Genomic DNA, 23,614 nt, shown 5'->3' on the forward strand with positions numbered 1-23,614 from the left:
AAAAAACAAAATGGAAAAATGCAAAATGCCCGGGGGCTGAAGGGGTTAAGCCAGTACATGTCTGGGTGTGTCTGAAGTTTGTTAGAGAACATTTGGATTATCCAGAAGAGTATTGGGAGGATGTCATATGGTCTGATGAAACCAAAGTAGAACTGTTTGGTAGAAACACAACTCATAGTGTTTGGAGGAGACAGAATGTTGAGTTGCATCCAAAGAACACCATACCTACTGTGAAACATGGGGGTGGAAACATGATGCTTTGGGGCTGTTTCTCTGCAAAAGGACCATGACAACTGTTCTGTGTGCATAAAAGAATAAATGGGGCTATGTATCGTGAGATTTTGAGTGCAAACCTCCTTCCATCAGCAAGGGTATTGAAGATGAAACGTGGCTGGGTCTTTCATCATGATAATGATCCCAAGCACACCGCCAGTTCAACAAAGGAGTGGCTTTGTAAGAAGCATATGGAGGTCCTGGAGTGGTCTAGTCAATCTCCAGATCTCAACCCCATAGAAAACTTTGGAGAGAGTTGAAAGTCAATGTTGCCCAGTGACAGGGCCAAAACATCACTGCTCTAGAGGAGATCTGCATGGAGGAATGAGCCAACTTACCACTAACAGTGTGTGCCAACCGTATGAAGACTTACAGAAAATGTTTGACCTCTGTCATTGCCAACAAAGGATAAATAACAAAATATTGAGATTAATTTTTGTTATTAACCAAATACTTATTTTCCACCATAATTTGCAAACAAAAGTCTCGCTAAATCAGACAAGGTGATTTTCTTGATTTGTTTTCTCATTTTGTATCTCATAGTTGTGGTCTACCTATGATGTCAATTACAGGCCTCTCTCATCTTTTTAAATGGGAGAATTTGTACAATTAGTGGCTGACTAAATTTTTTTCCCCACTGTATATGGTTGACTATGGGCTTTGCATTATACTAAATGGAGGACTATGGAGGATGTATTATATTATATTGAGGACTATGGGCTGTGCATTATATTGTATGGAGGACTATGAGGGATATGTTATACTATATGAAGGGCTATGGGTTGTGCATCATACTATATGGAGAACTATGGGGTGTCCATTATAATAATAATAATCATTATTTCTATAGCGCCAACATTTTCCATAGTGCTTTACAATTGAGAGGTTCATATACAAGCAAGTAACAGTTATAGAAGAAAACAATAATTAGAGCAAAAAAGACAACCTTGCTCGTGAGAGCTTACAATCTACAATGTGGTGGGTGGGGGACAAGGTACAGGTGCTTATTTAGAATGACAATTCAGCCATCTCAATGAAATGGGGTATAGATAGAGGCTGCATGAGCCAATCACCAGCCAATGGATGACTATGGGGTCTGCATAATATAAAGGATTATGAGGATTGCATTGATATATAGAGAACTGTGGGATGTAGCATAGTGTATAGAGGACTATGCATGGCCCATTATCCCAGATGACGGACTATTGCTTTCATATGAAATATGGACTTTGATATGATAGGCAAAGTGAGGCCCATTATACTATATGGAAGGTTATGGGGGGCCATTATCATATGTGGAGGGCTATGAGGGCCATTATACATTATATATTTTATGAAGGGTTACTTGAGGGCCATTATACTGTATGCAAACAATTATACAGTGTGAAGGATTGTGTGGGGTCCATCATACTGTGCGAAGAGCTGTGTGGGGCCATTATATTGTTTGGATGCCTAATGGGAGCCTTTATACAGTGTGGAGTGGTGGGGAGGCCATTTTACTATATGTTGGCCCATTAAATTGCATGAAAAGTTGTGTGTGGATCACCATACTTTGATGGGGTTGCCGAGGGTGTTTGTACAGTAGGGTCATTATACTGTGCATGTGGAGAGTATGGGGAGGAATTCACTGTGGATGTATCATACAGTGTTTGTGAGGCACTTTTCTGGACTTCATACTTTATGGGTACAATGAAAATGGACTGTAAGGGCTTCATTAGGAGGATAATTACTTTGAAATGGATGAAAAGTTGTGACATGCTATTATGTGACCCAGCTGAATATTTTTTCTTTTTTGGGAAGGGGACTCAATTATAACTTTTGCTATGGGACCCCATGATTTCTATGTACTCCCCTGCCAGCATGATGGTTGGATCCATAAGGAATGAGATTGTGCTTTAACCCACAAGCTGCAATTTGTGTGCTCTGTCCTATAATTACCACCTCACAAGATACAAAAGAACAGTTTTAAGTATTAAACTTTTTGAGCCCTCATCTACTTAAAGTCCTCCTGTACCAATGCTGTAACAACTGATTTTTATACATATAAAGCAAACTTTCAGCGTCTCCCATTCTCACACCACTTCCTCATCTCGACCCCTATCTGTCGGCGTCCCCCAAGGCTCAGTTCTTGGACCCCTGCTGTTCTCCATCTACACCTTTGGTCTGGGACAGCTCATAGAGTCCCACGGCTTCCAGTACCATCTCTATGCCGATAACACAAACATCTACCTCTCTGGACCTGACATTACCTCTCTACTAACCAAAATCCCACAATGTTTGTCTGCTATTTCATCCTTCTTCTCTGCACGATTCCTAAAGCTTTATATGGACAAAACAGAGTTCATTGTCTTTCCTCCTCCTCACTCATCTCCTCCAACAAGCCTTTCCATCAAACTCAATGGTTGCTCACTCTCCCCAGTCTCACAAGCTTGTTGCCTTGGAGTAACCCTCGACTCTGCTCTATCCTTCAAGCCACACATCCAAACCTTCTTCAACTCATGCCGATTACAACTCAAAAATATCTCCCGGATCCGTGCTTTCCTTACCAAGAATCAGCAAAAACATTAGTGCATGTCCTCATCATCTCCCGCCTCGACTACTGCAACCTCCTGCTCTCTGGCCTCCCTTCCAACACTCTTGCACCCATTCAATCTGTCCTAAACTCTGCGGCCCGCTTAATCCACCTCTCCCCTCGGTACTCCCTAGCCTCGCCACTCTGCCAATCCCTTCACTGGCTTCCCATCACCCAACGACTCCAGTTAAAAACATTAACAATGACATACAAAGCCATGCACAACCCGTCTCCTCCCTACATCTGTGACCTAGTCTCCTGGTACCTACCTGCACGCAACCTCTGATCCTCACAAGATCTCCTTCTCTGCTCCTCTCTTATCTCCTCTCCCCACAATTGCGTACAAGATTTCTCCCGTGCATCCCCCATACTCTGGAACGCTCTACCTCAGCACATCAGACTCTCCCCTACCATGGAAAGCTTCAATAGGAACCTCAAGACCCACCTCTTCCAACAAGCCTACAACCTACAATAGCCCTCAGTCCAGTAGACCACTGCGCAACCAGCTCTGTCCTCACCTATTGTACCATCACCCATTCCCTGTAGACTGTGAGCCCTCGCAGGCAGGGTCCTCTCTCCTCCTATACCAGTCTGTTTTGTACTGTTAATGATTGTTGTATGTATACCCTCTTTCACTTGTAAAGCGCCATGGAATAAATGGCGCTATAATAATAAATAATAATAATAATAATAATAATAATAGCTGAAGAAACTTCAGAGATGAGCAAATCCATTCAATACAAATCAAAATTGTAAAAAAAAAATAATTTTGCTGAGTATGGCAAATTTTAATCCCTGTCATTTTACACATTGTAGAACACAGCGTGAACCAGAGAAGGTTCACATGACCTCAGGTGTGGCCAGGGTTTCCCATAATGTTTTACAACTATCAGATCACATAGTATAGAAAATCCAATCATAAGGGACCATCATAACCTGTATAAAAGAAGAAGCAGGAATGCTGCATCAATTGTTTTGGTGCATGTTCACATTGAGAGGATTTCACAGGTTGGACTTTCACAGGTTGGACTTTACTGAAAGTGTGTAACTGGGAAAATTAGCGTGTGAGAAACAGGATTGTTACCACCTGTTTTCATCTGCTTATCCATAGCCAAATATATGGAGGTGACCTTGACATTACAAGGTTGTGTTTATGTTAAAGAGCTTGAAAGGTGTTGGATACAGTCCAAGAAGACCTCAAAGTGCTATACATTTCTTTTTATGGCAATTGGAGTCTAAGCAATATATTCAATTCACGGTAAATTAATATGAACATTAATTAGATTTTTTGCAACAATTCAGCAAAGTTAAGTTTCAAAAGTGTCGCTCACCTTTAGTTACAAATAATAAAATATTATATATAATGAAGCTTTAGAGGGGAAGCAGAATTAGAGGTTTGAACATATACTGAAAATTCTTTGTAAATTATACCTTTACTTGGATTTCACTAAACTGTCAAAATCTGAGGCGATCTTGTATTTTAGCTTCACTGGCAGAGTATAATTGTCTCTTTAATTATTTTTGTTTGCGCATGCACACCACACATAGATCATGCCATAGATTACCTGTCATATTACAGTAAACCAAGAACGGTTCCAGAGACCCACTCCCATCAGAATCAATGTAGAAGAATCCAGATGAGTTTCCTTTGTATTTATATGCTTCACACGACTGTTCATATTTAGCTGAAAAATGAAGTAAAGCAATTTCAGAATATTGTACAATATTTTGCAAAATAAAAGTTTTTAATAGTAAGTCATTACAGAATTAAAGTTTTAAGAAATAGATATATCCTTTTTCATAATGTATTAGTCAAATTTTGATATTAGAGTCTTCAATGAAATCTCTTTCTACTTAAAGAATAATTTAAAAGCATTCATTCCCTTTGTGATTTGAGTGTACTGAAATTGTTGCCAAAGTTTTGGAAAGTTTCAGTGTCTTTTCTTTACTGTCTACAAAATATTGTTCTTTTAACCCAAAAATGACATTTGTTATTGACACATATCCATCACTAGGACTCCCATTGATCAAAAAAAAGGAAGTCCTGCACCTTTTGTTTCTCCTCATGGCATGACTGTACTGTGGAGGAGTATGAATGGAATCGAGGTTGAACAGATATGCAATGGACCTGTATATGATTGAATTACTATAATTAAGGCAATTTACTAGACTCCTTATTTTTTATTTAAAATACATTGGACTAAAATCGTTATAGAACTTTAAACCAAGGAAATTAGTATTTATTGAAACAAAAAAACATAAGAAATAGTCAATTTTTAAAAAAAATAATACAAGTAGGGAAAGCAGTATTGAACAATAATGATTAAAAGGCAAAAAAGGTAGGTGAGAAACAAACAGGAATAACTGAGTAAAGCATTGCAATACATATTCAGAACACTGTAATGCTAGTATTTGATTAGAATCTGATCTGTGGTACATGTCATGCCAAATCGGCATGAGAAAAAAGGTGCTGTTTGGCACTGCCCCATAGTATAAGGCTATGGGCGCATGTTGCATTTTTTCATGATTTTCCGCAGTGTTTTGAACTGCAGCGTTTTAATGCAAAAATGCATGCGTTTTGATTTCCAGGCAAAGTCTATGGGAAATAGGGATTTCTTTTGCGCACAATGCTGTTAAAAACGCAGCGTTTTAGGTGCATACAATTTGTTAAAATCTCTACATTTGAAGAAGCAACATGACAATTGTTTTTGCCATTTTGGCTGCGTTTTGCTATCATTGAAGTCAATGAGAATGATCAAAACGCATCATAAATCAAATTTCTCGCGTTTTACATGCTTTTTTGATGCAAAACGCATGCTTTCTTGACAAAAACCAAAGCATGCGTTTTTGAAATTATAATTAGGTCTTGATGTCTCCTTCCACGCACATATCTAATCCGAGTTAATAAAAATAGTACAACTATAATTTATCGTTATTTTATACATAAATATTAAATCACATTAATATTTTTAAGAAAATTAGCTATTTTGTGTATGATTTAAAGTATGTATTTTTTTTTTTCATTTTTTCCATAGTGTTTGAATGTTTAAACTTTATATAGCAGTGTATTTGTGTTGAAAACACATCTGTCTTTAAGCACTGAAAATACATGTAAAACGACGTAAAAACGCGGCAAAACGCTATAAAAACGGATGAGTATTTCCAGTGTTTATGTGGTCAAAACCAAATTTGAAATTGACAAATTCTGCCAGAGGATGCGTTCATTTCTGTAAGTAACTGAACGCAACGTGCGCACACAGCCTAACATTGGAGTGAGTGATATCAGCTAAAACATCGGATAGCCCTCGTCTGTGTCATAGCCGTTGAGCCATTACGGTGATGCAATGGTATTCCAAATTAATCCAGTCAGATGCATCCAGAGAAAGTAGCAAAAAAGGAGCTTATCAAATTAGATAAACTTAATTTTCCCTTTATTCTTTGCTCTCAATGCTCACACGAGATGTATAACAAGGTACAACCGGAACACGTGGTCTCTAGTAAGTGAATGAAAACTGAAACTAATATAATAGAATCAAATCAAGGAGTCTCAAGTCATGGAGATAAAGGAATGGAATAGGACTGTGTTACACTCTTTGCTTGAAGACCCCCTAGTGTGATTTTTTTCATATTGGTCACTTTTTTTGTTTACTTGCTGTTATTAAATTGGGTTGTATATTCTGGTATACGCTGTCTAGGACAGTGCACTTTTCATAGGTATTATTTTAGCTTATGCACCCTTTCTTTATTTTTATAAATTAAAGTTAGGGTCCTACTGTGCTACTTTGACTAAAGCTTATTTCCGTTTGCATTAATCTGGCAGTAGTTGTTGTACTTATTTCATACCTTTGCAATTAACTGACAGTTATTGTACTTTTTTCATACTTTCTTTTCTTTTTTGGCTCAGTATATATTACTGGTATGGGGAACTTTACTTATACTGGCATTTACCCTATTCATTGTTTGCTTTTTAGGCATAGACTGCAGACAGCACTTGCCTGGAGAAAACTAGCATTGCCAGTCACCAAAGAGGATGTTGTGTTGCATATACTAAACCGGAGGCTAATACAAGCACTCAACACCCTGATTAACATGGAATTTTGTTGATTTTACAGACAGTGAAAATTATTCCAAAGCTATGATTTCCTCAGTAGTCAGTTTAAAATGTCATTAGGTAATTTAATGTTAAATTTGGTTATATGCATGTTTTCAGTACTTACCAGATGTACAGTTGAAACCAGTAGTTTACATACACTATCTAAACAGACACATCTGCATGTTTTTCTCACAATCTGACATGAAATAAGAATACATTTTAGGTCAACTAGGATTAGCAAAATTATGTATCTTAGCCAAGTTCAAGTATAATGAGAGAGACAGAGAGAATTGTTTTAAGGTATTTTTATTACTTTCTGCAAAGTCAAACGTTTGCATACACTAAAGGGGGCTTTACACGCTATGACATCGCTAATGCGAAGTCGTTGGGGTCACGGAATTGGTGACGCACATCCGGCCGCATTAGTGATGCCGTTGCGTGTGACACCTATGAGCGATTTTGTATCGTCGCAAAAACGTGCAAAATCACTCATCGGTGACATGGGGGTCTATTCTCAAATATCATTACTGCAGCAGTAACGAAGTTGTTCCTCATTCCTGCGGCAGCACACATTGCTCTGTGTGACACCACATGAACGAGGAACCTCACCTTACCTGCGTCCCGGCCACAATGCGGAAGGAAGGGAGTGGGCGGGATGTTACGTCCCGCTCATCTCCGCCCCTCCGCTTCTATTGGGCGGTGGTTCAGTGACTCAGCTGTGACGTCGCTGTGATGCTGAACAAACCGCCCTCTTAGAAAGGAGACGGTTCACCGGTCACAGCGACGTCGCCGGGCAGGTAAGTACGTGTGACGGGTCTGGGCGATGTTGTGCGGCACGGGCAGCGATTTGCCCGTGTCGCACAACAGATGGGGGCGGGTACCCACGCTAGCGATATCGGTACCGATATCGCAGTGTGTAAAGCGGCCTTAAGAGTTCTATGCCTTTAAACAATATAGGACAGCCCATATGATGAAGTCATGTTTTTGAAAGCTTCTGATAGGTTTATTGGCAACATCTGAGTTAATTAGAGACACACCTGTGGATATATTTTAATGCAAACCTGAAACACACTGGTTCTGTGTGCAGCTTCATGGGAAAGTCAAAATAAATAAGCCAAGATCTCAGGAAGAGAATTGTGGACTTTTGCATAAGTCTGGTTCGTCACTGTAGGCAATTTCCAGATACCTGAAGGTGCCTTGTTCATCTGCACAAATAATGATATGCAAGTATAAACAAGATGGGAGTGTCCTGTCATCATACCGCTCAGGAAGGAAACGGATTCTGTGTACCAGAGATGAAAGTGCATTGTCAGACATGTGCATATCAACCCAGGATCATATGTAAAAGACCTTTTGAAGATGCTGGTGGGAGCTGGTAAGATTCTGTCATTATCCACAGTGAAACATCTACTGTATCAACATATGCTGAAAAAACACTCTGCCAGGAAGAAGCCATTACTCCAAAAGAAACATGAAAAAGTCAGGTAAATGTTTGCAAATACACACAGGAAAAAAGACCTTAATTTTTGGAGACATGTCCTGTGGTCTGACGAAACTAAAATTGAACTGTTTGGCTTTAATGACCATCGTTACATTTGAAGGAAAAAGGGAGATACTTTGAAGCCTAAAAACACCATCCCAACTGTGAAACAAAGGGTTGGCAGCATCATGTTGTGGGGTGGTTGTGCTGCAGGAAGGACTGGTGTACTTCACAAAATAGATGGCATCATCAGTAAAAAAGATTATGTGGCAATACTGAAGCAACATCTCAGGAAATCAGCCAGGAACTTAATGCTTGGGCTGAAATGGGTCTTACAAATGAACAATGAGCCATAGCATACTGCCAAACTGGTTGCCTAGTGGCTTAAAAATAACAAAGTGAATGTTTTGCAGTGGGCATCAGAAAGCTCTGATCTCAATCCTATTGAACGTTTATGGGCAAAGATGAAAAGGTAGGTGCGAGCAAGGCGACCTACAAACATGGTTCAGTTACACCAGTTCTGTCAGCAGGAATGGGCCAAAATTCCTACCAACTATTATGAGAAGCTTGTGGAATGATATCCAAAATGTTTCACCCAAGTACCATACAGTTTATGGGTAATAGTTAGAGATGAGCGAACCGGTCCCGGTTCGGCTCGAGGCGGTTCGCCGAACGGGGGGTCTGGCTCGAGTTCGGCTCGTCGAACGTTCGACGAACCGAACTCGAGCCCATAGGAAACAATGGCAGGCAATCACAAACACAGTAAAACACCTAGAAAACACCCTGAAAGGTGTCCAAAAGGTGACAAACAACTCACAACATAACACAAACACATGGGAAAGTGACAAGGACATATACTCATGTGAAAACAAAACAGCTGGACAAGGAAAAAGAGGGAGACACACAGATATATGAGTATATGCAAAGAAACATCGATTCCATTATTGTGCAACTTGAGCCCTGCTCATTTTAGGCTTCCAATCTGGATAAATTGCCTGGGCTCGCCACGTACGCCTTGAGGATCTTGTCGTGTCCTGCAGCCAGCGTTCTCTCGGAACCTGTCTTCAGTGCTGCTGGGGGTCTGCTGGCAGATAAGCACACGTGTCTGTCCACTGACAATGTGGACCTGGCTCTCAGAGGACTTTTCTTCCCCTGGGTCAGCCAGGGGAGGCGAAAGGCACGCGTATTTTTGAGAGTGCTTCATGCAAAGCATCTTTTTCTTTGTCAAAAGGGGGGCTCAACCGATGCCAGTCAAGTGGGGTGTGTGTGGCCCAGTTAGTGGCAACGAGGGAGACTGTGGTTGGAGTCCCCTCGCTGTGTCTCTAAAAGAACCAAGATGAACAAGTCATGGCTCTCAGAGGACTTTTCTTCCCCTGGGTCAGCCAGGGGACGGGAAAGGCACGCGTATTTTTGAGAGTGCTTCATGCAAAGCATCTTTTTCTTTTTCAAAAGGGGGCTCAACCGATGCCAGTCAAGTGGGGTGTGTGTGGCCCAGTTAGTGGCAACGAGGGAGACTGTGGTTGGAGTCCCCTCGCTGTGTCTCTAAAAGAACCAAGATGAACAAGTCATGGCTCTCAGAGGACTTTTCTTCCCCTGGGTCAGCCAGGGGACGGGAAAGGCACGCGTATTTTTGAGAGTGCTTCATGCAAAGCATCTTTTTCTTTGTCAAAAGGGGGGGTCAACCGATGCCAGTCAAGTGGGGTGTGTGTGGCCCAGTTAGTGGCAACGAGGGAGACTGTGGTTGGAGTCCCCTCGCTGTGTCTCTAAAAGAACCAAGATGAACAAGTCATGGCTCTCAGAGGACTTTTCTTCCCCTGGGTCAGCCAGGGGACGGGAAAGGCACGCGTATTTTTGAGAGTGCTTCATGCAAAGCATCTTTTTCTTTGTCAAAAGGGGGGGTCAACCGATGCCAGTCAAGTGGGGTGTGTGTGGCCCAGTTAGTGGCAACGAGGGAGACTGTGGTTGGAGTCCCCTCGCTGTGTCTCTAAAAGAACCAAGATGAACAAGTCATGGCTCTCAGAGGACTTTTCTTCCCCTGGGTCAGCCAGGGGACGGGAAAGGCACGCGTATTTTTGAGAGTGCTTCATGAAAAGCATCTTTTTCTTTGTCAAAAGGGGGGGTCAACCGATGCCAGTCAAGTGGGGTGTGTGTGGCCCAGTTAGTGGCAACGAGGGAGACTGTGGTTGGAGTCCCCTCGCTGTGTCTCTAAAAGAACCAAGATGAACAAGTCATGGCTCTCAGAGGACTTTTCTTCCCCTGGGTCAGCCAGGGGACGGGAAAGGCATGCGTATTTTTGAGAGTGCTTCATGCAAAGCATCTTTTTCTTTTTCAAAAGGGGGCTCAACCGATGCCAGTCAAGTGGGGTGTGTGTGGCCCAGTTAGTGGCAACGAGGGAGACTGTGGTTGGAGTCCCCTCGCTGTGTCTCTAAAAGAACCAAGATGAACAAGTCATGGCTCTCAGAGGACTTTTCTTCCCCTGGGTCAGCCAGGGGACAGGAAAGGCACGCGTATTTTTGAGAGTGCTTCATGCAAAGCATCTTTTTCTTTGTCAAAAGGGGGGGTCAACCGATGCCAGTCAAGTGGGGTGTGTGTGGCCCAGTTAGTGGCAACGAGGGAGACTGTGGTTGGAGTCCCCTCGCTGTGTCTCTAAAAGAACCAAGATGAACAAGTCATGGCTCTCAGAGGACTTTTCTTCCCCTGGGTCAGCCAGGGGACGGGAAAGGCACGCGTATTTTTGAGAGTGCTTCATGCAAAGCATCTTTTTCTTTTTCAAAAGGGGGCTCAACCGATGCCAGTCAAGTGGGGTGTGTGTGGCCCAGTTAGTGGCAACGAGGGAGACTGTGGTTGGAGTCCCCTCGCTGTGTCTCTAAAAGAACCAAGATGAACAAGTCATGGCTCTCAGAGGACTTTTCTTCCCCTGGGTCAGCCAGGGGACGGGAAAGGCACGCGTATTTTTGAGAGTGCTTCATGAAAAGCATCTTTTTCTTTGTCAAAAGGGGGGGTCAACCGATGCCAGTCAAGTGGGGTGTGTGTGGCCCAGTTAGTGGCAACGAGGGAGACTGTGGTTGGAGTCCCCTCGCTGTGTCTCTAAAAGAACCAAGATGAACAAGTCATGGCTCTCAGAGGACTTTTCTTCCCCTGGGTCAGCCAGGGGACGGGAAAGGCACGCGTATTTTTGAGAGTGCTTCATGCAAAGCATCTTTTTCTTTGTCAAAAGGGGGGGTCAACCGATGCCAGTCAAGTGGGGTGTGTGTGGCCCAGTTAGTGGCAACGAGGGAGACTGTGGTTGGAGTCCCCTCGCTGTGTCTCTAAAAGAACCAAGATGAACAAGTCATGGCTCTCAGAGGACTTTTCTTCCCCTGGGTCAGCCAGGGGACGGGAAAGGCACGCGTATTTTTGAGAGTGCTTCATGCAAAGCATCTTTTTCTTTTTCAAAAGGGGGCTCAACCGATGCCAGTCAAGTGGGGTGTGTGTTGCCCAGTTAGTGGCAACGAGGGAGACTGTGGTTGGAGTCCCCTCGCTGTGTCTCTAAAAGAACCAAGATGAACAAGTCATGGCTCTCAGAGGACTTTTCTTCCCCTGGGTCAGCCAGGGGACGGGAAAGGCACGCGTATTTTTGAGAGTGCTTCATGCAAAGCATCTTTTTCTTTGTCAAAAGGGGGGGTCAACCGATGCCAGTCAAGTGGGGTGTGTGTGGCCCAGTTAGTGGCAACGAGGGAGACTGTGGTTGGAGTCCCCTCGCTGTGTCTCTAAAAGAACCAAGATGAACAAGTCATGGCTCTCAGAGGACTTTTCTTCCCCTGGGTCAGCCAGGGGACGGGAAAGGCACGCGTATTTTTGAGAGTGCTTCATGCAAAGCATCTTTTTCTTTGTCAAAAGGGGGGGTCAACCGATGCCAGTCAAGTGGGGTGTGTGTGGCCCAGTTAGTGGCAACGAGGGAGACTGTGGTTGGAGTCCCCTCGCTGTGTCTCTAAAAGAACCAAGATGAACAAGTCATGGCTCTCAGAGGACTTTTCTTCCCCTGGGTCAGCCAGGGGACGGGAAAGGCACGCGTATTTTTGAGAGTGCTTCATGAAAAGCATCTTTTTCTTTGTCAAAAGGGGGGGTCAACCGATGCCAGTCAAGTGGGGTGTGTGTGGCCCAGTTAGTGGCAACGAGGGAGACTGTGGTTGGAGTCCCCTCGCTGTGTCTCTAAAAGAACCAAGATGAACAAGTCATGGCTCTCAGAGGACTTTTCTTCCCCTGGGTCAGCCAGGGGACGGGAAAGGCACGCGTATTTTTGAGAGTGCTTCATGCAAAGCATCTTTTTCTTTTTCAAAAGGGGGCTCAACCGATGCCAGTCAAGTGGGGTGTGTGTGGCCCAGTTAGTGGCAACGAGGGAGACTGTGGTTGGAGTCCCCTCGCTGTGTCTCTAAAAGAACCAAGATGAACAAGTCATGGCTCTCAGAGGACTTTTCTTCCCCTGGGTCAGCCAGGGGACGGGAAAGGCACGCGTATTTTTGAGAGTGCTTCATGCAAAGCATCTTTTTCTTTTTCAAAAGGGGGCTCAACCGATGCCAGTCAAGTGGGGTGTGTGTGGCCCAGTTAGTGGCAACGAGGGAGACTGTGGTTGGAGTCCCCTCGCTGTGTCTCTAAAAGAACCAAGATGAACAAGTCATGGCTCTCAGAGGACTTTTCTTCCCCTGGGTCAGCCAGGGGACGGGAAAGGCACGCGTATTTTTGAGAGTGCTTCATGCAAAGCATCTTTTTCTTTGTCAAAAGGGGGGGTCAACCGATGCCAGTCAAGTGGGGTGTGTGTGGCCCAGTTAGTGGCAACGAGGGAGACTGTGGTTGGAGTCCCCTCGCTGTGTCTCTAAAAGAACCAAGATGAACAAGTCATGGCTCTCAGAGGACTTTTCTTCCCCTGGGTCAGCCAGGGGACGGGAAAGGCACGCGTATTTTTGAGAGTGCTTCATGCAAAGCATCTTTTTCTTTTTCAAAAGGGGGCTCAACCGATGCCAGTCAAGTGGGGTGTGTGTGGCCCAGTTAGTGGCAACGAGGGAGACTGTGGTTGGAGTCCCCTCGCTGTGTCTCTAAAAGAACCAAGATGAACAAGTCATGGCTCTCAGAGGACTTTTCTTCCCCTGGGTCAGCCAGGGGACGGGAAAGGCACGCGTATTTTTGAGAGTGCTTCATGCAAAGCATCTTTTTCTTTTTCAAAAGGGGGCTCAACCGATGCCAGTCAAGTGGGGTGTGTGTGGCCCAGTTAGTGGCAACGAGGGAGACTGTGGTTGGAGTCCCCTCGCTGTGTTTTACATGCTTTTAGAAGGGCATGAAATGGCTTGGAGGTTGACTTTCATCATATGCAAACTGTTGGCTACCAAAATGCTGCCTTTCCAACAACTGTGGTTATAGGCAATGAGGAACATACTGATGAAGATGAGACGCAGATACCCGATTGGGATGACAACTTAAATATTCGGTCAGGGCAAGAAGAAACTCGGTCTGAGGGGTAGGGGAGTGCAAACACAACAATTGATGATTAAGTTCTAGATCACACCTACTGTCAACCCACAGTCAGACACTCGAGGAGGTCAACAGAGGCGGTGGAGGAGGATGCAACCGACGTCGAAGTAACCTGGCGCCTTCCTGGACACAGTCGGAGCACTGGTAGCACGTCTACAACTGCATCCTCAGCCACCACTCTGCCTCTGAGCATTATTCGGGGTGGATCAACAGGTCGCATGGCCTCTAAGCCTTGCCTAGCCAGGTCCTTTTTTGACATAGAAAAAGATCGCCCAAATTATGTGATCTGTAAAATTTGTCATGGTTCTCTTAGTAGAGGTCAAAACCTCAGCAGTTTGACAACTTCTTCCATGAATCGTCACATGAATAAATATCATATGGCCCGATGGGAAGCTCACCGTGCTGCAATGCGGCCTAGCGGAGCGAACCATCCACCGCCTGCCCCTTCCAGTGCATCCGCGCGCTCGTCATCTTCTAGGACTGTGGGGACAGCTGTCACACCTGTTTTTCCACCCACAACTTCCACCACTGTAACCGCAACAGGCAGTTTGCTTGGTAGGTCGTCAGTTGGTTTGGAAGGGGAAACAAGTGAGTGTGTACAGCTCTCTCAGACATCGATAGCACCAACTTTGGATGAAGGCAACATCATGTCTCCGCCTGCACTTTCCTCACAAAGCTGCATTTTTCCAGGGACACCCGACTCAACACCGTCTACACACAGCAGCCAGATCTCTGTCCCTCAGATGTGGTCAAATAAAAGGCCACTTCCTGCGACCCATGACAAAGCGAAGAGGTTGACTCTATCCCTCTGTAAGCTGTTGACTACAGAAATGCTGCCTTTCCGCCTAGTGGACACACAGGATTTTAGAGACCTTATGTCTGTCGCTGTGCCCCAGTACCAGATGCCTAGTCGCCACTACTTCTCTAAGAAAGGTGTGCCCGCGCTACACCAGCATGTCGCACACAACATCACCGCTTCCTTGAGAAACTCTGTGTGTGAACGGGTGCATTTCACCACCGATACTTGGACCAGTAAGCATGGACAGGGACGTTACATGTCGCTGACTGGCCACTGGGTAACTATGGTGATAGATGGTGAAGGGTCTGCTGCACAAGTCTTGCCGTCCCCACGACTTGTGTGTCAATCCTCTGTCTGTCCAAGTTCCGCCACTGCTTCTGCATCCTCCACCTCATCTGGGTCCTCCACCTCCGCCCCAAGCCTGCCTGGTCAGGCCACCAGCGTTCTCACTGCGCAGAAGGAATCACGCACCCCTCATTACTATGCTGGTAGCAGAGCGCAACGGCATCAGGCGGTCTTTAGCTTGACATGTCTTTGAAATAGGAGTCACACAGCGACTGAGTTGTGGGCAGCTCTGGAGACTGATTTTGATAAATGGTTGTCTCCACTCAACCTGCAGCCTGGTAAGGCCGTGTGCGACAATGCTGCAAACCTGGGTGCGGCCCTTCGCCTGGGCAAGGTGACACACGTGCCTTGTATGGCTCACGTGTTTAACCTTGTTGTCCAGCAATTTTTAACACACTATCCCGGCCTAGATGGCCTTCTGACCAGGGCACGGAAACTGTCTGCAGTGCTCACTTCCGCCGTTCAACCGCCGCACCTGAGCGACTTGCATCGCTCCAGAAGTCTTTCGGCCTGCCGGTTCATCGCCTGAAATGCGATGTGGCGACACGCTGGAATTCAACTCTCCACATGTTACAGCGACTGTGGCAGCACCGGCGAGCCCTGGTGCAATACGTCATGATGTATAGCCTGGGCCAACGAGATGCAGAAGTGGGGCAGATCACCCTGATGGAGTGATCTCAGATCAAGGACCTATGCACCCTTCTGCACAGTTTCGACATGGCGACGAATATGTTTAGCGCTGACAATGCCATTATCAGCATGACGATTACAGTCATTTACATGCTGGAGCACACGCTAAACACTATTCGTAGTCAGGGGGTGGGACAACAGGAAGGGGAGGAACTACAGGAGGATTCATATGCGCAAGACACAACAACATCACCAAGGTCCAGACGTTCATCATCACCAACGCGGCAGGCATGGGACCATGGGGGACAGGGATCAACAAGGGCGCATGGTAGCAGGTGAGATGTTGAGGAAGGTGCAGGAGGACATGAAGATATGGAGGACGAACTGTCCATGGACATGGAAGACTCAGCAGATGAGGGGGACCTTGGTCAAATTTCAGTTGAAAGAGGTTGGGGGGAGATGACAGAGGAAGAAAGAACGGTTAGCACCTCTATGCCACAAACACAGCGTGGACTTGGTGCGCATGGCTGCGCAAGACACATGAGTGCCTTCTTGTTGCACTACCTCCAACATGACCCTCGTATTGTCAAAATTAGAAGTGATGATGACTACTGGCTTGCCACACTATTAGATCCCCGGGACAAGTCCAAATTTTGTGACATAATTCCACCCATAGAAAGGGACGCACGTATGCAGGAGTATCAGCAGAAGCTGTTACTCGATCTTAGCTCGGCTTTTCCACCAAACAACCGTGCAGGTGAAGGGAGTGATTCTCCCAGTTGTAACTTGACAAACATGGGACGGCCTCGTCATCTTCAACAGTCTACCCGTACCAGTAGGACCGTATCTGGTGCTGGTAACAGCAATTTTATGGAATCTTTTCATAATTTTTTTAGACCCTCCTTTGCAAGGCCACCAGAGACAACAAGTCTGACACATAGTCAACGGATGGAGAGGATGATACAGGAGTATCTCCAAATGAACATCGATGCAATGACTTTGCAAATGGAGCCTTGCTCCTTTTGTGCTTCAAATCTAGAAAAATGTCAAGAGCTCTCCAGTTACGCCTCGAAGATTTTGTCGTGTCCAGCTGCCAGCGTTGTCTCTGAACGTGTCTTCAGTGCTGCTGGGTGTGTGCTGACAGATAAGCGCACGCGTCTGTCCAGTGACAATGTGGACAGACTGACGTTCATCAAAATGAACAAGTCATGGATCCAGAAGGAATTTACTACCCCTGTGTCATCCTGGGGAGAGTAAATGCTTGTGGATTTGGAATGTGCTTGATGCAAATCAAAACATCCTGTTTGCAACTAGGGCACAAGTGCTGCCACTGATAAGGTGTCTGTGTGGGGCCCAATTTTTGGAAAAAAAGGGAGACTCCGCTTGGAGTAACCCTTGCTTGCTGTGTTTTTTAAAAATGATACAAGATGAACAGATCTGAAGGCAAGATGAAGCCAACATCATGTCTCCGCCTGCACTTTTCTCACAAACCTGCATTTTTCCAGGGACACCCTACTCAACACCGTCTACAGACAGCAGCCAGATCTCTGTCCCTCAGATGTGGTCAAATAAAAGGCCACTTACTGCGACCCATGACAAAGCTAAGTGGTTGACTCTATCCCTCTGTAAGCTGTTGGCTACCGAAATGCTGCCTTTACGCGTAGTGGACACACAGGATTTTACAGACCTTATGTCTGTCGCTGTGCCCCAGTACCAGATGCCCAATCACCACTGCTTCTCCAAGAAAAGCATGCCCGCGCTACACCGGCATGTCGCACACAACATCACCACTTCCTTGAGAAAATCTGTGTGCGACAGGGTGCATTTCAACACAGATACTTGGACCAGTAAGCATAGACAGGGTCATTACATGTCACTGACTGGGCACTGGCAAACTATGGTGAGAGATGGAGAAGGGTCTGCTGTACAAGTCTTGCCGTCCCCACGAGTTGTTTCAATCCTTGTTCTGTATGTAGAAGTTAATACACTGCTTCTGCCTCTTCAACCTCGTGTGGGTCCTCTACCTTTGCGCAAACCCTGTGTGGTCAGGCCACCCTTCCTTGCAACTGCGCACAAGGACTACCACACACCTCCTTACTATGCTGGCAGCAGAGCTCAATGCCATCAGGCGGTCAAAGTTTTACTTTGAAATGTATGGGAAATGTGAGTCACACCGCTATTACAGAGAATAGTAGTCAGGCAGGGTCAAAACATTAATTGAGGAACAGGAACAGAATGGGACGGCCAGGACTTAATCAGAAAACAAGCAGAGGTGAAATGCGTATCGGCCAACAAGGTACATAAACAGCAAGCAGGAAAAGTAGTCAGGTAACAAGCACACAAAATCATAAAACTGAACTGGGGGTAAAATTAACCAGAGGTTCATAGCTATGTCTGGCAGTGGTCTGCAGACAGGATGGGCATAAAAAAGGGTGTGGTGTCTTCCCATTGGTTGTAGCTGAATGATGGTATTTCATCTGTGAGATACCCACCAGCTACATTCAGCCAGAGATTCTGCATCTGTCAAGGTAATGCAGCCCAGTGGGTGAGCATAACCTGCGTCCACCTGCGCCGCTGGCATCGACTACTCTCCCATCATCAGCACTATTCATGAAAGGAACACGTTGTCACCTGGCGACCGGAGTACAAATTGACGGAGCGGACTCCGTTGGTGACTTAACAGCCGTGTGCGGCAATGATGCAAACCTGGCTGCGGGCCATCCTCAGGGCAATGTGACACACGTGCCTTTTATGGCTCACGTGTTGATCCGAATTCTCCAGCAATTTTTAAAACACCATCACGGCCTACATGGCCTTGTGCAGCGGGCACGCTCGCTATGTGCTCACTTCCATCGTGCGCACACAGCAGCTCAACAACTTTCATCACTCCGGAAGTCTTAGGGTCTGGCAGTTAAACGCCGGAAATGCGATGTTCCGACACGCAGGAATTGGAATCTGCACATGTTGCAGCGTGTGTGGCAGCACCGCAGAGCCCTGCTGAAATACGGTAAGACATATAGCCTGGGATAAGTTGATCCAGAGGTGGTGCAGATCACGCTGCTGGAGTGGTGTCAGATCAAGGACCTATGCACCCTGCTACACAGTTTTGAAATGTCGACGAAGATGTTTAGCACTGGCAATGTCATTCTCAGCGTGACAATTCTGGTCATCTACATGATGGAGCACACTGTAATTATTATTCGGAGTCAGGTGTTGGGACAAGAGGAAGGGGAGGAAGTACAGGAGGAGTCATATGCGGAAGGGATAACAAGATCTACGAGGTCCAGATGGTCAGCGGCACCTATGCGGCAGTCATGGTGAGGGAGAGGGATTAACAAGGGCGCATAGTATCAGCAAAAAGTGTTGATGAAAGTGCAGGAGCCCATGAAGAAATGGAGGACGAACTGGCGATGGGCATGGAAGACTCAGCAGATGAGTGAGAGCTTGCTCACATTTCGGTTGTGCGAGGTTGTGGGTAGAGGGCAGAGGAAGGATGCACGATTCTCACCTCTCTGCCACCAACACACCAAGGACTTGGTCCTCCTGGATGCACAAGACACATGAGCGCCTTCTTGCTGCACTACCTACATGACCCTCGGATTGTATGAATTTGAAGTAATCCTGAATACTGGGTTGCCACACTGTTAGATCCCCGGTACAAGACAAAATTTGGCGAACTAATTCCTGCCATAGAAATAGACGCACGTATACAGGAGTATCTGCAGAATGTGGTACGCAATCTTAGATCTACTTTTCCACTAAACACCAGTGCTGCACAGAGTGAATCTCAACACTTTGTCATGGATAGGAGGAAATGGTCTTTTACTTGTCCACATCGGAGGGACCGAGGGATGGCTGCTGTGCTGAGATGGCGTTGAGTACGGTGTCCCTGCACAGTTGCACTTTTGGTCATATCCCAAAATGAGTTGAAAAAGGACAGATGCTGTTGGAAAGGGGAACAGGTGTGTTGGAAAGGGGAAAAAAATTTTGGTCCGTGGATTTGGTGGTTAAACAACTGTAACATTTGCTGAAGAAACAACATCTGTTACAGTGGGACTGGCAGATTTGGATAAAGTGGTATATAATCTGTGACCGCTATATAACAAAAATTAATAAGAAAAGAAAGAGAAAGGTATATATCACCTTCAGCAGTCAGTGTCCACCGTGCTCCCAGTTGGAAAAGGAGAGGTTGGCAACTTGAAGGTTTGGTGGAGGATACAGAGCTGTGTGGCTATGAAACTAATAGTAGCCTGAACCGAGTTAGACGCCATTCGGATCTGGAGACTGTGAGCCCTGTTAGCGTCACAGGGTCCACATGCCCACCCAGCCCAGGAACTCCCTGTTAACAACACAGGGGCCATTGAGTACGCTGACCGTGTGCGTAGGGGCCACACCTGTGGACAGCAGGCGCATCAGCAGCAGCAGGCCTGTTAATGCCACTGGGCTGCACAAGCAGGACTGTTAGGACAGGAGCTGGTCTTAACCGTTCTGCGTTACCAACTGTGGTGGTGGCCTGCATCCACCACCCTATCCCTGCCTACCTCTGGCCTAAAGCCGCAATGGGTTCAACACATGGAGGTGTGCTCTTTCGGAGCATAATAGAAGACTGCGCACCTCCTTGTTGGCTCCAGCCCCTTTTATAACCTGGGTCCGCCCCAAACCAGGGTGAACCACAATGCACCTCCTGGAGACAAAAGCAGAGTGACACGTCATGAGTGGCATAACTAGCGTCCTATTTGGAAACGCAACTTCAATGATGACCTCATGGCTGCCATGACCCAAACACCTCACCAGTCATCGTCTGACCATCAATAATGCGGTGACAAGTCATAGGTGTGGGCCTCTGCAAGCCATTTGGGAGGACACCTGATGCCCTGTGGTCTATATGGGACCCCCACATCAGGGCCAGGGCCAAAGAGTTCATTACCGGACCTAGTCTCTGATGCAGGAAGTGCCTGAGCATGCTCAGTAGCATGAAATACAGTCTCTGAAAAAAGACTATCAGCTTTAGCATGGTGTCTAGGCACAAAACAGGACTTAGACCCGGCACAGAATGCAAGCACCTGTGCAAAGAGGCTTTTCACACTTAGTGTGGGAGCATGCGCTGTATCCCGAAATGAAGACTTAGCGTCAGGAATGGCACAGTCAGGCTGAGCATACTCACTAGGCGAAACACTGTAATTATGCTGCAGCTGGGGTACATCGGCACACGCATGCGCACTAGCTGCCTCTCCACACTTAGACGTGGAGGGGAAATTTGTCTTGGAGATGCTGTCTATGAACAGAAGGAAAAGCTAAAGGAAGCCTGACTTTCTATCCCTCCGAATTATGAAATGCAGCAATGAATTCCATGAGTTTGCTATAACATTAGCGTAGCTAAATGTGCATGAGGGTGTGATGTAGAGGTGCTAGAAATAGCTTGTCACCAGTGGGGCACTAATGGAATACAACAGCCAGTTCTATGATGCCACAAAATGGCAGTATTTTGTGCTATCATTATAGCTTATTAAAAACAGAGCACGAGGTTGTCATGCAGAGGTGCTGCACATAGATTTGCAGTAGTGTGAATAGACAAAAGTACAATAGCCACGTTTAGGATACAACTAGGTACAGTGAGTGTTTGCTAGTATAATGGCTGAGTTTAAAAAAGTTTGAGTGTGCAATGCAGGCAGATGTCCTGCAAATATCGTTCCAATACTGTGAATTGACAAAAGTACAATAGCCACGTTTAGGATACAACTAGGTACAGTGAGTGTTTGCTAGTATAATGGCTGAGTTTAAAAAAGTTTGAGTGTGCAATGCAGGCAGACGTGCTGCAAATAACGTTCCAATACTGTGAATAGACAAAAGTACAATAGCCACGTTTAGGATACAACTAGGTACACTGAGTGTTTGCTACTATAAATGGCTGAGTTTAAAAAAGTTTGAGTGTGCAATGCAGGCAGACGTGCTGCAAATAACGTTCCAATACTGTGAATTGACAAAAGTACAATAGCCACGTTTAGGATACAACTAGGTACAGTGAGTGTTTGCTAGTATAATGGCTGAGTTTAAAAAAGTTTGAGTGTGCAATGCAGGCAGACGTGCTGCAAATAACGTTCCAATACTGTGAATTGACAAAAGTACAATAGCCACGTTTAGGATACAACTAGGTACAGTGAGTGTTTGCTAGTATAATGGCTGAGTTTAAAAAAGTTTGAGTGTGCAATGCAGGCAGACGTGCTGCAAATAACGTTCCAATACTGTGAATTGACAAAAGTACAATAGCCACGTTTAGGATACAACTAGGTACAGTGAGTGTTTGCTAGTATAATGGCTGAGTTTAAAAAAGTTTGAGTGTGCAATGCAGGCAGACGTGCTGCAAATAACGTTCCAATACTGTGAATTGACAAAAGTACAATAGCCACGTTTAGGATACAACTAGGTACAGTGAGTGTTTGCTAGTATAATGGCTGAGTTTAAAAAAGTTAGAGTGTGCAATGCAGGCAGACGTGCTGCAAATAACGTTCCAATACTGTGAATAGACAAAAGTACAATAGCCACGTTTAGGATACAACTAGGTACACTGAGTGTTTGCTACTATAAATGGCTGAGTTTAAAAAAGTTTGAGTGTGCAATGCAGGCAGACGTGCTGCAAATAACGTTCCAATACTGTGAATTGACAAAAGTACAATAGCCACGTTTAGGATACAACTAGGTACACTGAGTGTTTGCTACTATAAATGGCTGAGTTTAAAAAAGTTTGAGTGTGCAATGCAGGCAGACGTGCTGCAAATAACGTTCCAATACTGTGAATTGACAAAAGTACAATAGCCACGTTTAGGATACAACTAGGTACAGTGAGTGTTTGCTAGTATAATGGCTGAGTTTAAAAAAGTTAGAGTGTGCAATGCAGGCAGACGTGCTGCAAATATCGTTCCAATACTGTGAATAGACAAAAGTAAAATAGCCACGTTTAGGATACAACTAGGTACACTGAGTGTTTGCTAGTATAATGGCTGAGTTTAAAAAAGTTAGAGTGTGCAATGCAGGCAGACGTGCTGCAAATAACGTTCCAATACTGTGAATAGACAAAAGTACAATAGCCACGTTTAGGATACAACTAGGTACACTGAGTGTTTGCTACTATAAATGGCTGAGTTTAAAAAAGTTTGAGTGTGCAATGCAGGCAGACGTGCTGCAAATAACGTTCCAATACTGTGAATTGACAAAAGTACAATAGCCACGTTTAGGATACAACTAGGTACAGTGAGTGTTTGCTAGTATAATGGCTGAGTTTAAAAAAGTTTGAGTGTGCAATGCAGGCAGACGTGCTGCAAATAACGTTCCAATACTGTGAATTGACAAAAGTACAATAGCCACGTTTAGGATACAACTAGGTACAGTGAGTGTTTGCTAGTATAATGGCTGAGTTTAAAAAAGTTTGAGTGTGCAATGCAGGCAGACGTGCTGCAAATAACGTTCCAATACTGTGAATTGACAAAAGTACAATAGCCACGTTTAGGATACAACTAGGTACAGTGAGTGTTTGCTAGTATAATGGCTGAGTTTAAAAAAGTTAGAGTGTGCAATGCAGGCAGACGTGCTGCAAATATCGTTCCAATACTGTGAATAGACAAAAGTAAAATAGCCACGTTTAGGATACAACTAGGTACACTGAGTGTTTGCTAGTATAATGGCTGAGTTTAAAAAAGTTAGAGTGTGCAATGCAGGCAGACGTGCTGCAAATAACGTTCCAATACTGTGAATAGACAAAAGTACAATAGCCACGTTTAGGATACAACTAGGTACACTGAGTGTTTGCTACTATAAATGGCTGAGTTTAAAAAAGTTTGAGTGTGCAATGCAGGCAGACGTGCTGCAAATAACGTTCCAATACTGTGAATTGACAAAAGTACAATAGCCACGTTTAGGATA

General features: G+C 45.0%; 1 protein-coding gene across 1 annotated transcript in view; it reads right to left on the minus strand.

Moving 5' to 3' along the window:
- LOC142245804 (contactin-associated protein-like 4) overlaps positions 1-23,614 on the minus strand; it is a 795,990-nt gene that overhangs the window by 253,821 nt on the left and 518,555 nt on the right. The window contains exon 12 of the mRNA XM_075318773.1: positions 4,411-4,530. Coding sequence (XP_075174888.1) covers positions 4,411-4,530 — 120 coding nt within the window. The remainder of the gene's footprint in view (positions 1-4,410; positions 4,531-23,614) is intronic.

Source organism: Anomaloglossus baeobatrachus, chromosome 1 (assembly GCF_048569485.1).
Source record: "Anomaloglossus baeobatrachus isolate aAnoBae1 chromosome 1, aAnoBae1.hap1, whole genome shotgun sequence".
Classification (NCBI taxonomy): Eukaryota; Metazoa; Chordata; class Amphibia; order Anura; family Aromobatidae; genus Anomaloglossus; species Anomaloglossus baeobatrachus.